The sequence below is a fragment of the Callorhinus ursinus genome, unplaced genomic scaffold (assembly GCF_003265705.2).
Source record: "Callorhinus ursinus isolate GAN/ISIS: 27379988/994484 unplaced genomic scaffold, GSC_fseal_2.0 scaffold61, whole genome shotgun sequence".
Taxonomy (NCBI): domain Eukaryota; kingdom Metazoa; phylum Chordata; class Mammalia; order Carnivora; family Otariidae; genus Callorhinus; species Callorhinus ursinus.
The window spans coordinates 3,533,664-3,547,209 of NW_027397123.1; the positions used below are offsets into that span (position 1 = coordinate 3,533,664).

Genomic DNA, 13,546 nt, shown 5'->3' on the forward strand with positions numbered 1-13,546 from the left:
GAGTTGAATGGGGCAAATACATGAAAAACACTGTAATCGTGGTCATTGTTGAAGCAGGTGATGGGTCCTTTCTCCCTGCTTTTCTGTTTTGAAATCTTCCATAGTAAAAGGAAAATTAACTAAGTATAAAAATACTTGATATATAACTCTGTTAAAAAGAAAAATCACAGGCCCAAGAGAGTCACTTGTGCTAAGGCCCCACTTCAGTAAACCGAGACTTAATACCTAACCTAATTGTAGTTTCCATACCCCCAGGAATGTAAGGGGAATTTACTGGTCAACACTAGGAGGCAATCCCATAAACCCCAACCATTCCCCTTAGAAGGGAGACCTAGCCTAAAACAATGCATTCTTTGCTAATTCCTGCCCCCACCCCCAGGCCTTTCAAAACCTTTCCCTTTCTGTAGCTGCAGGGTGCTCCCTAACATTCGCTAGATGAAATGCTGCCCAATTCATGAATCATTTAATAAAATCTTTCAGATATTCACATTTACTCAATTAAATTTGTTTTTTAACAAGCCTACCGCTAGAAAGCAGTAAAAATAAGGGCTCTTATTTGTTTCTGTGCAGTTGTGATTAGCTCAGTTATGCAATAATTTTGCAGGTTATTACCATGATTATAACTGTTAACTCAGTTATGCCGTTCTGTGAGCTCATTTCATGCTCTCAACACACCTCTGAAGAAGATCCTGACTTAGCCTCCACGTTACAGATACGGTAACTAAGGCTCGGAGGTGCAATCACCCAGTCTATGTACATAGAACAGGAAGCTGGAATCCTTTTATCTGCTCCCTCACTCGCTCTCCAATACGAACTCCGGTAAGGACAGATCTGAGAGACCCCGGGAGAGGAACTGCACTTGCCCCAGACGAGTATCTCCGCAGAAACAAACCAAAAAATGTATTCCCAGGCTCCATTTACCTCTCTCCACTTGCACCAGCAGAAATTCCGAGTAACAGATGGATGCTTCGGACCTCTTGGCGCGGGGGGCGGGACTGGAGCGTCCCCTCGGCACGCCTATTGCACGAATCCGAATCCGGCAGCCGGATTTGCCCGGCTTCCCCCACACCCCGCCCGCCACCACAGACCCCCCGGCCAGGGCGGTCACGCGGCGCGCCGAAGGCGTGGCCTGGGATTCCCGGGGAGGGGAGGGCGCTGTGTGTCCTTGGGCCGAGAGGGGAGGTGACTCCGGCCGAGGAGGAGGACGCAGAATGAGGGCCCTGCGGGTGAGGGCCCCCAAGGGCCGGGCCGGGGAACCTAACCCGGAAGCCCTCGCCCCAATACGAGACTCACTAAACATCCCGAGATCTGGGGCCTTGGAACGTGAGCCCCTCTCAGGGTTCGGGACTCCCTCCTAAACAGCCTGGGACCCTCCACGCCCGCCTCCTAACCCAAGGGCTTCTGAGACAGCCGGGGACCCCTAACATGGCCCAGCGGCCCGGTTTGAGCTTCTTCCCTTCATCCAGGGCCCCTTTAACATCTCGCGACGTAGGCCCTGGGAACTTAACACCGCTTCCCGTCCCCCGGACTTCTTAGGCAGTATGGAAAGCCCACGAGGCACCCGGATCCAGGAGTAGATCATTCCCGGGACTTGGGCTCCCCCCGTTAATCTAGGAAACCCCCCCACCAAAAAACAAACAAAAAAAACCCCACCATCTCGGGACTTGGACCCGCAGAACAAGTGCCCCTTCTGGGTCTGCTCCTCTTCCAGGACCCTCTAGACAACCGGGAAACCTCTAAGCCAGACTCTCTAGGCGCGAGTCCCCTTTTTCTGGGCCTTTCTCGGCAGAAGCCCTTCCCTCCTCGCACTGGCAGTTCGGATCTTGCCTTTGAGACATACGCAAGGAATAGGGCAGTCCCGGTGTCCCGGCCTCAGAGAGCCCGTACCCTCTTCCCACCCCGCACAGCCAGGCCGTCTGGGGACACCCTTTCAGGTGTCTCCGATACCCATCCACTTCCTCCCCGCCAGGTCTCCCAGGCGCTGGTTCGCTCTTTCAGCTCAACCGCCCGGAACCGCTTCCAGAACCGAGTGGCTGAGAAACAGAAACTCTTCCAGGTAGGCGGAGCAGGGGTGGGGAGAGGGGGAAGAACCCAGACCCCAGGCTCGGTCCTGGAGCAGAGTAGGGGGAGACGGGATATAGGGATATAGTCCACAGAGCAACCTGTACCCGTTTCTCATCCGATGCCTCCACCACCCAGGCGGACAATGACCTTCCGGTGCACTTGAAGGGCGGGGGAACCGACAACATCCTGTACCGAGTGACCATGGGGCTCTGTCTAGGGGGTGAGTGCCGGACAGCCACCGTCTGAGCTGTTGGGGGAGGTGGCGGGCTCGAGCTGGAGTGAGGAAGGGTCTGGTTCCCAGGCTGAGGTTTGGGGAGAGGGCTAGGGGCTGGGCAGGGGCTTAGGGAGGGGACTGAATTCTGAGCTGGCCAGGTTTGGGGATGGTCCAGGAGCCCAGGCTAGCAGATAGGGAGGGAGCACCTAGGGCTTGGGCTTCTGTCCCAGGAGGGGGTGTGGGGCCCAGGCAGGAACCGTGAGGAAAGTTGGCAGCCTGGTTTGGATCAAGGCTAGGGGATTCTCCACCTGAAGTGCAGTTTGGGAAGGGAGCTGGGGTCTGAACTGGAGCTGGGATCCAGACTGATGATTGAGGAGCCTGCAGAGGGGCTTTAAAAGCTGAGATGGGGTCCAGGGAGGCAATTAGGATCTCACGCTGTCACCCTCCTCCCTCCCTAGGTACCGCCTATAGCCTGTACTGCCTTGGCTGGGCCTCCTTCCCTCACAAGAAGTGAGACCAAGAAGCTTGCAGAACCTGAACAAGCATCAATAAATACGCTGGCTCTTTGGGGAACCCAGTCCAGCTGTGGCCTCCATTTGTTTGTACCCCGCCCATCTTCCCACCACCAAGGAATCGCCACACTAGGACAGCCCATTGCCCCAGCCCTGAGTCCCTCATGCTGGAGAATGACTGCTACTACAAGGCTACTCATAGGATATTGCTGCCTCTCAGCCCTCCTGAGGGGCTGGGGAGCCCAAACAGTACCCCTGGGCTGCCTTGCAGGGCTTGGGGATCTGGGATCATGTCCTGGAATTCGAGAGGGGCTCTATTCTGGTATCAGGCAGCCCTTCTCCTTGCAGAGGCTCAAGGGCGGGAAGGAAGATACTGAGCATGGTCCATGACACAACAGAGGGAGAGGTAAGTGAGGACAGACTCACTCAGGACAGAGCCAAGAGGGAGCAAGCATGGCCTTGGGGAACAGAGCGGGGAGAGGGGGTGCAATACTGAGACCTCCCAAGGGCCTGGCTCTTACAGCAGAAGCACAGATTGCCCAGGCTTCTGGGTCCCAGTCTCAGCCTCCACAGGATCTGTAAGGGATCTCAGCAAGAATGAGACTGCAGCTCAGCTAGAATCCAGTATGAGAAAAAGGACAAAGACAAGAAGAGGGATAGACATGAGACAGACCAAACCACCCCCGTACTCTAGGACCTAGACTTCCCTCTGCCCCTGACAGAGACAGAGCCACCCCTCGACGCTCAGAACAGGAAGCAGATCTCCGAGCAGCAACCGGGGTGCTTTTATTTCCTCCTGGGCCTGGCAGGCTGAGAGCAGAGGCAGACAAAGGCACAGGGGCACCTGGGCCTGTTAGGGCCTAGAGTTTGGCTGCCAGGGTGGTAAGTGTGAACAGGTGTGCCAGAGTGTGTAGGGACTGGAGTGACCCTCCGGGAACCAAGAGAAGGGCCCTTGGGGTGTGGAAACCATGTAACTGTTGGGTTTGGCACAGGTGCATGAGGCAGGTTGTGGAGTGGGTGTGGGATGGGTGTACCGGGGGTGGGGTGACCCTCGGGACAGGGTGTGTTGGGAGTGTCTCAGAGCCACAGGTAACTCAGGGCATGGCATGTGGGGACATGTTGGGCCCCGGCTGTTGACTAAGAAGCTGAGTGCCAAGGGTTGGGGGAACCAAGGTCAGTAGGACCCATGAAGACGAGACTGCAGCCTGGCTCAACCCTGGGAGAGACGGAAGAATCCAAGGTGACTCCTATAGTGAGGTGATGAGGGGGCAGGTCTGGGGTTCCCATTCAGGAATACATGGTCAGCTGCAGCCACTGGGGAGAGGAAGGGCACAGGGTGAGGAGCAGGGAACCAAAGAATAGCAGACACCTTTCTCTGCTCTCCCCCCAGGGGTTTTTGGGAAAACAGGAGGGAGGGAGCCCAAGCTCTGAGTTGGTACAAGGAGCTGAGGGGAAGGGCTCCCCTCCTGGGCACCCACATCCCAGAACGGGAGTTCTTACCTCCTGGATGTTCACCTGAATTTGTCCAGTGCCATCCTTGTCAAGAGATTTGAAGGCACCTAGAGAGGGAAAGGGTTGGGGGATTTGGCTTTTAGGATAAAAATATACAGGGGCACCTGGCTGGCGCAGTCAGTAGAGCATGCGACTCCTGATCTCAGGGTTGTGAGTTTGAGCCCCAAATCGGGTGTGGAGGTAACTTAAAAATAAAATCTTAAAAAGAAAAAAAAAAAAGATAAAAATATACTAACATATGGGATGATGGTAATAGTGGCTAGCACTTGGAGCACCTGTCTCGTTCAGTTGGTGGAGCATGCAACCCTTGATCTCCGGGTCATGAGTTAAAGCCCCACATTGCATGTAGAGTTTACTTAATTAAAAAAAAAAAATCTATCTATCTATGTATCTATATGAAAAAAATAATAAAATAGGGGCACCCACTTCCTGCTCCTACTGTCTGGTGTAGTCCCCACTCATGTCCTGAAACCTGACTCCATGTTCCCCACCCAAAGCGAAACCTAGGCAAACCAGGGTCTACACTGTCTTTGCTCCCTCTCTAACAACTCAGTTACCGCCCTCAAGTATCCACACATGTGGTGTCCTGGACACTGCACTCACTGCAGTTCCTCCTGGCCCTCTTGCTGGTAAATCTAATGGCCATTTCTTAGGCCTTCTCATAAGTGACTTTTGGAATCATCTGCCCTTATTGTCCATTCCCCCTTCCCTTCATGTCCCTGACATACCTGCCCCTTTTTCTCTACCCATGGTTGGTTGGTTGGTTTATTTTTTAAAGATTTTATTTATTTGACACAGAGAGAGAGAGAGAGCAGGAACACAAGCAGGGGGAGTGGGAGAGGGAGAAGCAGGTTTCCCGCAGAGCAGAGAGCCCGATGTGGGGCTCGATCCCAGGACGCTGGGATCATGACCTAAGCCGAAGGCAGGCGCTTAACGACTGAGCCACCCAGGCGCCCCTCTACCCACGGTTTAAATGCTTTGCCCTCCCTGGGCTCTTCCAGAGGCTGAGATCTTCCTAAAGCCAAACCTGACCCCATCCTTCCTCTGCCTAGAACCTGCTATGGCTCTCCATTGCCCCCAGTAATGTTGGAGCACCCCTGAACATGGCACTCACAGCCCTGCATGGCCTGACCGTGCCGATTGCTCCTGCTTCCTTTTACTCAGTTCTCTCAGATCCAAGTTCAAATTCTGGCTTTGCAACTTCCTAGCTGAGTGGCTGGGAGCAAGCAGTTTTGCCTCCTTGAACCCTAGGTTCCTCCTCCAGAAAATGGGGACAATAATTCCCACTTGACCGTGGTCTTAAAGATTCAGTGCATTCATGTTCATGAGAGCCCTCACAATCCAGCCCCTACTAACCCCTCCCAGCCTTATGTCTCTGCATCCCAACCCCTCTCCAGCATTCAGAATTGAGTTCAACAAAAAACACCAAAAGCACTGCCTTCTCTTTCCCTTTGCACAGGCTGTTCCCACAGCAACACTTGTCTCCACTCTCTCCCTGGGGTCACTCCTCTTCATCCCTCAAGTCACACCTGTCCTCCTCCAGGAAGCCCTTCTTGACCTCAGAGTCTGCATCGAGTGCCTCCTAGGTTCAGATAGCTCACTGGGCTTTCCCATTAACAAATCTAAACCCACTCGGCCCTGAGCTTCTCCTCCCAGGCCTGATCACTGCCCTGAGCTTCCCCTATCCCAACTGTAACCATTCTGAGCAGTCACCGTCTGGTGATTTGCCTCTCCTCCAGTGGACTGTGAGTGACGTGAAGGCAGGAACTGGGCTGTTGCTGTCCCTGGAATTGCTTACCTCGGGGTCAGGCTCAGAGAAGACCCTGGCCAAAGGAGGTGGGACAAATTCCCACCCAGGAAGAGAGCTAGGGTGTCACTCACGGAACATGGCGTCCAGCCTGACCAGGCAGCTGATGAAGTTGTCAAAATCCATGTTCCCTCCTTCATCCGAGTAGCGTCGGATGATCATGTTGTAGAGATGTTCATTCAGGTGGAACCCTGAGAATGGTTTCCTTTCTCAGGTGTGGGGGCCAAAAGGCCCGACCCACTCCCACCCCTAGGATTCAGGCTCAGACCAGCTCATGGGGGGCTGCCTTACCAATGCCACCCCCAGTCATACCATATCCCTGTCAGCCATACCTGCTGCCTCAAAGGCCCCTGGGAGTTCACTGCTGCAGATGGTACCTGAATGGTCAAGGTCAAACTGTTTGTATATGGCCTGTGGGGACAGGGAGGTAAGGATTCAATTGAACATCGTAGGGCGTGGCATCTTCATGGCTTGAGGTCTTTTGAGTTTGAGGTCACCACGCACCTGCCACTTTTTGATGTTGTTCCACAAGTACTTGAATTCTTGGAAGCCCAGCTTGCCAGTGGTGTCACTCTGGTGGAGGGGTGTTAAGAATAGTGTAATGACTATACCCAGATGCATGCGCTGTATGCACTGTGATCATGACCAAGCAGGGGAGTCTAGGCTAAAACCTTGGATATGGTTTGACTTTTCTTTTTATCCATACGTAGTTTAGTTCATGTTTCTTTTTTTTTTAAGATTTTGGGGGCTCCTGGCTGGCTCAGTTGGAAGAACATGCAACTCTTGATCTCAGGGTCGTGAGTTTGAGACCCACATTGGGTGTAGAGATTACTAAATAAATATATATTTTATTTTTAAGTAAAATAAATTAAAAATAAGCCATAACCATAACTTCTTTAAACTATAAATTCCTCACCTAAAAATAGTAACTAACTTCTCATTTATAAAAATTTTTTTTAAGTTCCAGCATTTTTTTAAATTTTTTAAAAAGATTTTATTTATCTGAGAGAGAGAGAGGGGGATCGAGAAAGAGAAGAAGCAGGGGGAGGGGCAGAGGAAAAGGGAGAAGCAGACTGCCCGATGAGCAGGGAGCCCACCCGTGGGGCTTGATCCCAGGACTCCAGGATCATGACCTGAGCCAAAGTCAGATGCTTAACTGACTGAGCCACCTAGGTGCCCTCATGTATAAAATTCTTTTTTTTTAAGATTTTATTTATTTATTTGACAGAGAGAGACACAGCAAGAGAGGGAACACAAGCAGGGGGAGGGGGAGAGGGACAAGCAGGCCTCCAGGTGGAGCAGGGACCCGGATATGGGGCTCTATCCCAGAACCCTGGGATCCTGACCTGAGCAGAAGGCAGATGCTTAACTACTGAGCCACCCAGGCACCCCTAAAATTCTTAATAGCAATTCAATTTCATGAATGTCAGGACATGTGAAAAACAAGGGTATCTTAGAACTCTAAGGAAATCAGGTGATGACAGTACATACCTGCTGGGTTTGTGATATAAGCAGAATGAGATAAAGCCCTTAGCTCAGGGGCTAATGTTTGATAAACTCTCAATAATAATGATGGCCAAGATTTATCAAGTTACCTAGTACATGCCAGGCAGTGCTAAGCTTCTCAGAAACATCACTTTTCTCACTAAATCCTTAAGACACCAGCCTCACCAGTATTATTCCCCAGTCACAGCAAAAGAAACCGATTCAGAGATGAACATCTACCTAAGATCATAGTAGCAGCTAATGCGTACAGACCTCTTACCATGTGCTACATGCTGTGCTAAACCTTTTGCATGCAGCTCCAATTCAGTTTCACCATTATCATTCACTTCATTTTACAGACAGGCAAAATGAGGCACAAAGAGGCTCAATAACCTTGCTAAGCGGCACAGCCAAGCTTGTAGAACTCTGTGCAACAGATGTATGTGATCACATGACAACACACGTGTCTACATTTTCTCTATGTGCTGAGCGTGCACGTATCCCAGATCAGCTAATGACTGGCCCATGTGCAAACATGCATGTGTGTTCCTGTGAACATGCCTTCACGTATCTTCACTTATACGGTGTGCCCTTGTATACATGTGCACGTATACGGCCACACCTACAGCAGTTATAAGCTTGGGTTCTTGGGGCACCTGGCTGGCTCAGTCGGTAGAGCATGCGACTCTTGATCTCCCCGTCCTGAGTTCAAGCCCCACGTTGGGTGTAGTACTTACTTAAAAAAAAAAAAGAAAGAAAGAAAGAAAGAAAATAAGCTTGGGCTCTCAAGCCTAAAAGACCTGAGTCCAAATTCCTATCCTGGCACTTACTCTTTTCATATACCTTCAGACAAATGATTGCCTCTCTCTGAGTCTCAATTTCTTTGCCTACAAAATGAACTCTAACAATTCTGCCTTTTTGGGATGCCTGGGTGGCTCGGGAAGTTAAGTGTCTGCCTTCAGCTCAGGTCATGATCCTAGGGTCCTGGGATCGAGTTGCCGAGCAAGGAGCCTGCTTCTCCCTCTGTCTGGCTCTCCCCCTGCTTGTGCTCTCTCTCTCACAAATAGACAAAATCTTAAAAAAAAAAAAAAAAAAAATCTGCCTATTTAACATCATGGCTGTGACGCGCCAGCTGATGTTACTATTTATTGCCACAAGTCCTGGTGTGTGGTAGTGGGTGTGTGTTCTGATATATGCATGTCCACGTTTGTGGGTGTGCAAGCTACACCCTGGCTGTCCCAACCGTGCTCTCACAAAACTCCTTCACCCAGGGCTGCAGTCAGATTGCCCCCAAGGATACATCCATCACGGCCACCATGCTGCGACATGTGTCAATGCCAAAGCCATCAGTTTTCAGATCAGGGTCTGTGGGGGACAGGTTGAAAGTCAGAGGCCAGAGGTCACAGCTACCCCAGCGCCCAAGACTCTAAACCTGCCCTATATGTTGAGCGCAATAACTCACGTCGGGTTACGACCTTGTTGAGAATGTTCATGAGTTCTGTGGCACTGACCTCCATGTCCTGTGGAGAAAAGTCAGGGATGGTTAAAAGGGAAGAGTGTCATGAGGGAGAATGGGGATTCTTTGGGGATTGCCATTGTTGAGTGTGTGTGCAAGGGCAGCCCAAAGGAAGGCATGGAGAAGTTAGGACAAGGATGGGGGCCCAGGGTTACTTACATCTCCAGCCAGCTGGGCAAACAGCCTCCGGAACTGCCGGACCTCCTCGCTCTCATTGGCCTCAATGTTGGAGTAATGGGTGCGTGGAGGCTACAGAGGGAGAGGATCTCAGAGCGAGTGGGGTAGGGGTGCCCTGGCCAGGACAGCCCTAGGTGGGAAAGTCAGAGTGGGCTTGGTGGCTGGGTGATCAAAGGAATGAGAGATGGTCAGTGGACAGTGGCTATAGCTAAGATCCATGACTATGTTTGGGGACATGGCAAGGGAGAGACTTAATGAGAGGAATTTCGTAAGAGGGACAAAGTGACAATGATGGATGCTGAAAAAGGCCTCGGAGTGAGAAGCAGGGTCTCTGATTATGGAGGGGGGTGCTTACCGGAGGCTCTGGGTTGTACTGTGCAGCTGCCTCACTGAGGGGAGACAAATAAGGGAGTTAGCGCCAGTGGGCGGGGCCTCCAAAGACCACCGCAGCCCCCGCGCCCCAACCCCCCAAACCCCAGCCCACCACCCTCCCTACCTCTCCCTCTGCTTGACTTATCTGTCCTTGTCCTCACCTGTTCCTATCTTTGCTGCTCTGGCTGCACCTGGCAGGAAACTCAGAGCCCCGACCCCACAGTAGGCGCCACTCCTGCCAGGGCACACCTGCCCAATGGCAGATTCCTCAACAGATCCAGCCCCTTCGACAGCTCAGCTTCATAGAAGCTCTGACCCAGCTTCCTGGGGCTTCACCCTCCTCAGGTCCCTTCTGTCTAGGAACCGACTCCATCCTATGGCTTCCTAAACGCCTGTGTCTTCCCAACACCCCACCCCAGCTCCATGAGTTCCCACCCCTTCGAGGGGTGGCCATGGTTAATTAGGCCCCTAACGACAACCTGCTCCACCTCCACCAGGTCATATTTCTATTTTAATCCAGACAGTTCCCAGACAGACCCAGCCCCTTCAAGATCATTTCCCCTATCCCATTAGGCCTCGGCCTCTTCTGGGTCCACCCCCTCACCGACCCACCACGACGGCCATGCGGGTGCCCCCATAAGGCAAGTCTTGCCCGCATGAAGAGACCCCAAGCCTCATCGGCTCCGCCCCCTAACGTTCGTCGCCCGGGTAGCTGGAAGCAGGCATTAAGCCCCACCTACCGAAACCCCAGCCGCGCCCCATCAGATCGTCCCCTCAACAGTCAGACTCCGCCCATGTCAAGCCCCGCCTCCTGAACTGCCATCAGCCTCCTTACGGTCAGCCCCCTCCAGGCGGGTCCCGCAGCCCAGGCCCAGCCCAGCCTAATTAAGACTGCAGGTCAGCCGCCAGGTTACCTCAATCTATGCGGGCGGGACATGCTCCTCCGCCAGGCCCCTCCCCTCTTCGGGCCCCGCCTTACCTGATGGCACTAATGACCCCGCCCAGGATGCGCATGGCAGTTCCGCCACCGCCGCCGCCTCCGCCGCCGCCGCCGCCGCCGCCGCCTCCGCCTCCTCCCGCTCCGCTGATCAGGCCTCCGATCACATTCCCCAGGCCCCCGCCCAGGCCCCCGCCTCCCCCGCCGCCGCCTCCCTTCAAGAACGAGTTAACCAGGAACATGGCTGCAAATTAAGATTCCTGAGGGGGGAAAAAAGGGGTCAAAAGGCCGCATCGCCATTGAGCCCGCTCCCTCCACACAAAAATACGCCTTTCTGGCAGCTGGACTTCGGGGGAGTAATATGTGGCCTCCGGGCGGGAACCTATCCTCCGGCTGGGGCTTGAGGGTCCATTTGGGATGGGGTCGGGGCTTCTGGAGTAGTGTAGTTCTCGGATGGGTGGGATAGGGACGGAAGATCGGGTTTGAAATCCCCTCTGGGTCCAAAGGATCTCCGTCTAGCTAGAGGGACCCTGGACTCAGTCTATGCATAGGCATCATTAAGGGTAAGGGTCCCGGTCTGGTGGGGTTCTCAAGATGGGGGCCCAAGTTGGTGTGAGGCATCTTTGACGTGTCTGGGCACACGAATCTGAGATCGAGCCCCAGAACTGGACTTTGGGGTCTTGGGCGGGTCAGGGGCGCCGATCAGAGATTCTCCACCTGGAGGCCTCTGGGGCACGGTTTAGGAAATCCCAGAATGTGAGCCTGAGGGTTTCGAGTACTCCCAGCAGCGGGATTACAATGTCACCGCTGGTTCTGTGGGCTCGGGTCTAAGACTGTTGGTATGAATTCCGGGGCCCGGGATAACGGGGTTCCCATTATAATTTAGAAAACGGATCTAAGGATCGTGGCTCTGGGGACCCCACCCTGGGCAGAAATTTGTGGGATCTCTCAAATCCATGGGCTCGAATTTTAGATCCTGAGGCAGAGGGTAGAAGAGTCCCCGCGGAGGGATAACTCGGTGCCGGACAGACTGGGGCTTCAAATCTGAGATCATGGGTCTGGGCGACCCCTGAGATCAGGACTTAAGGGTTTCGTGGGATATGGGGGCCGCAAGGACCGGGATTACGGAGTACAGGGGTAACCCAGATCGGGCGCTCACCGCCTCGCTCACACGTCCTCCGGTCCGTTCGTCCGAGCTGCTCCCGGGCCTCTGGCCGCGTCCGGCTCCGTAGGGCGGGGCCGGTGACTCAGGCCGCCTGGACCGGGTTAGGCTCTGCGGGGCGGCCCACCAAGCATCCGCGCGGTCCTAGAGCCTGCACTGAAGCTGCGCCTGCGTGCGCCGGGCCCGCCTCACGTAACGGGATGCGGCCGCCGCGGCTCCGCCCCGCTCGTTTCCTGAGCTGTGGGTTCCGACCCCGCCCAGACTCCAGAGGTCTGAGTTCGTCCCCTGTTGTCCAGGTCAGGTGAATGAATCCCCGGGGAAGTTCAGTCGCCACGGCCCAGGTCACCCCCTACTGTTGCAGTGTGGATTCGCTTCCATGCGGCCACGGGTGCGGTTTTCGGTCCGCTGGAAAAGGGACTCCTGGCACGCGGCCCCTGTCCTAGCCTTGTCGCGACAAAGCATCTGGAGACCCGAATTTTGTTTGGCCCACAGCCCGGGGACAAGCGCCCGCATTTGGGGCGGGGGCTAAGGCTAGACTAGATTTCCCGGGACCCTGCAGCAACCCGCATGGCGGTCAAACTGCGGGAGGGACTTTGCCGCCTACAAAAGTTGCCTGTGCCTCCTCCACCCGCACCTTTTCACCCCGAGTCAGGGTCGCCAAGTGTCGCCTCCTTCTTCCCATCTCTATAGAGGGGCCTGGGCACAGGAAGAGTCCCTCTGGCCACGGCCTGGTTTCTGAGGCTAGATGTTCCCGAGATCTGGTGGAGGAGTAGGGGCTGGGGAATGCAGGAGCGGGCAGGGAAAATGGCGACTGAAACCTCCTTTGGAGATCGTTCGCTCTCGGGCTCCAGTCTCCAAACTTCAGGGCTCCTCAGAGGGAGTTAAATCTGGTTCCCAGGCATTCTGGATGTCTGGCCCTTAGAATCTCCCCTGGAGGCTGGCTTAGCTCGAGTCTGAATCCTGGCTCTGCTATTTAATAAGTGGGATCCTTTGGGCTCCGAGCAAGGCTGTTTTTTGTTTTGGTTTGTTTAAGCAAGGACTTAATAATCTGTAAAATGAGAACAGGGGTTCCCATTCCCCTGCAGAATTAAGTGGTAAACGCTTAGTAGAGAGGAATCATTTTGTGTGCCTGTACCCATGTTCCCTCCTCCTGCAGCCCACCTGGATTCCTCAGGTGGTTGACTGACTCACCCTTAGATAATACTGATAAAAATAACTGCCAAGCACTCTCCTGAGCACTTTACATATAACCTCATATGCCCTTATAACAGTCCTATGGAATGGATGTATGCAGCATTTCCATTTTACAAATAAACTGACTCAGGGTAAACTCCCTAGCCTGTAACCTTAACCACTACCCTAATGCATTGACTTTTCAGTAATATAATTAGTATTGGGGCACCTGGCTAGCTGAGTGGGAAGAGCATGAAACTCTTGATCTCGGGGTCATGAGTTTGAGCCCCACATTGGGTGTAGAGATTACTAAAAACAATGAACTTAAAAAATAATATAATTAATATGATAATAGCTCATTTAACAAGATCACCACAGACAAAACTGCATTAGCAGCCAGGCCAAGGAATTGCTACACAAGCCTTGCCTATGAGGCAGGATCTTACAGGAGAGAAACCTGGAGGCCGGGTCACTTGCCCGAGGTCACACAGGATGGCAGAACCAGGTGTAAACCTGGGCATGGCTGATGCCAAAACTTTTGGTGATGACTCATCCAAATTCCCTTCTCACCACACCCTTCCCTGCCACACTGGAAAGCGTCCGCTGTCTGCCCTC

General features: G+C 53.4%; 3 protein-coding genes across 7 annotated transcripts in view; 1 reads left to right on the top strand and 2 right to left on the bottom strand.

Moving 5' to 3' along the window:
- LOC141371223 (uncharacterized) overlaps nucleotides 1-1,316 on the bottom strand; it is a 55,443-nt gene extending 54,127 nt beyond the window's left edge. For all 5 annotated transcript variants that reach the window (XM_073885364.1, XM_073885365.1, XM_073885363.1 and 2 more), the window contains exon 1: nucleotides 922-1,316. In XM_073885364.1, the coding sequence (XP_073741465.1) occupies nucleotides 922-1,300 (379 nt within the window). In that variant the 5' untranslated portion in view covers nucleotides 1,301-1,316. The remainder of the gene's footprint in view (nucleotides 1-921) is intronic.
- Nucleotides 1,073-2,855, top strand: COX7A1 (cytochrome c oxidase subunit 7A1). The gene is made up of 4 exons (XM_025854588.2): nucleotides 1,073-1,226; nucleotides 1,970-2,056; nucleotides 2,200-2,284; nucleotides 2,737-2,855. The coding sequence occupies exons 1-4, from the start codon at nucleotides 1,212-1,214 to the stop codon at nucleotides 2,790-2,792; spliced, it is 243 nt and encodes an 80-aa protein (XP_025710373.2). The 5' UTR covers nucleotides 1,073-1,211; the 3' UTR covers nucleotides 2,793-2,855.
- A 698-nt stretch (nucleotides 2,856-3,553) lies between these two features.
- On the bottom strand, nucleotides 3,554-11,909 carry CAPNS1 (calpain small subunit 1). The gene is made up of 11 exons (XM_025854573.2): nucleotides 11,756-11,909; nucleotides 10,639-10,856; nucleotides 9,643-9,676; nucleotides 9,270-9,359; nucleotides 9,057-9,114; nucleotides 8,895-8,959; nucleotides 6,614-6,682; nucleotides 6,442-6,520; nucleotides 6,184-6,300; nucleotides 4,291-4,349; nucleotides 3,554-4,104 (listed from the first exon to the last, which is right to left on the bottom strand). Exons 2-11 carry the CDS (start codon nucleotides 10,836-10,838, stop codon nucleotides 4,078-4,080), a joined length of 798 nt encoding a protein of 265 aa, XP_025710358.1. The 5' UTR covers nucleotides 10,839-10,856; nucleotides 11,756-11,909; the 3' UTR covers nucleotides 3,554-4,077.
- Between the last annotated feature and the right edge of the window lie 1,637 nt (nucleotides 11,910-13,546).

Excerpts from the sequence above, each read along its gene's own strand:
- COX7A1 (XM_025854588.2), top strand. Across the intron at positions 2,057-2,199 it reads AGAAACAGAAACTCTTCCAG|GCGGACAATGACCTTCCGGT; the intron begins GTAGGCGGAGCA and ends TCCACCACCCAG. Across the intron at positions 2,285-2,736 it reads CATGGGGCTCTGTCTAGGGG|GTACCGCCTATAGCCTGTAC; the intron begins GTGAGTGCCGGA and ends CTCCCTCCCTAG.
- CAPNS1 (XM_025854573.2), bottom strand. The coding sequence starts at position 10,838 with ATGTTCCTGGTTAACTCGTTCTTGAAGGGAGGCGGCGGCGGGGGAGGC. Across the intron at positions 9,360-9,642 it reads AGTACAACCCAGAGCCTCCG|CCTCCACGCACCCATTACTC; the intron begins GTAAGCACCCCC and ends CTCCCTCTGTAG. Across the intron at positions 8,960-9,056 it reads CAACAAGGTCGTAACCCGAC|ACCCTGATCTGAAAACTGAT; the intron begins GTGAGTTATTGC and ends TGTCCCCCACAG.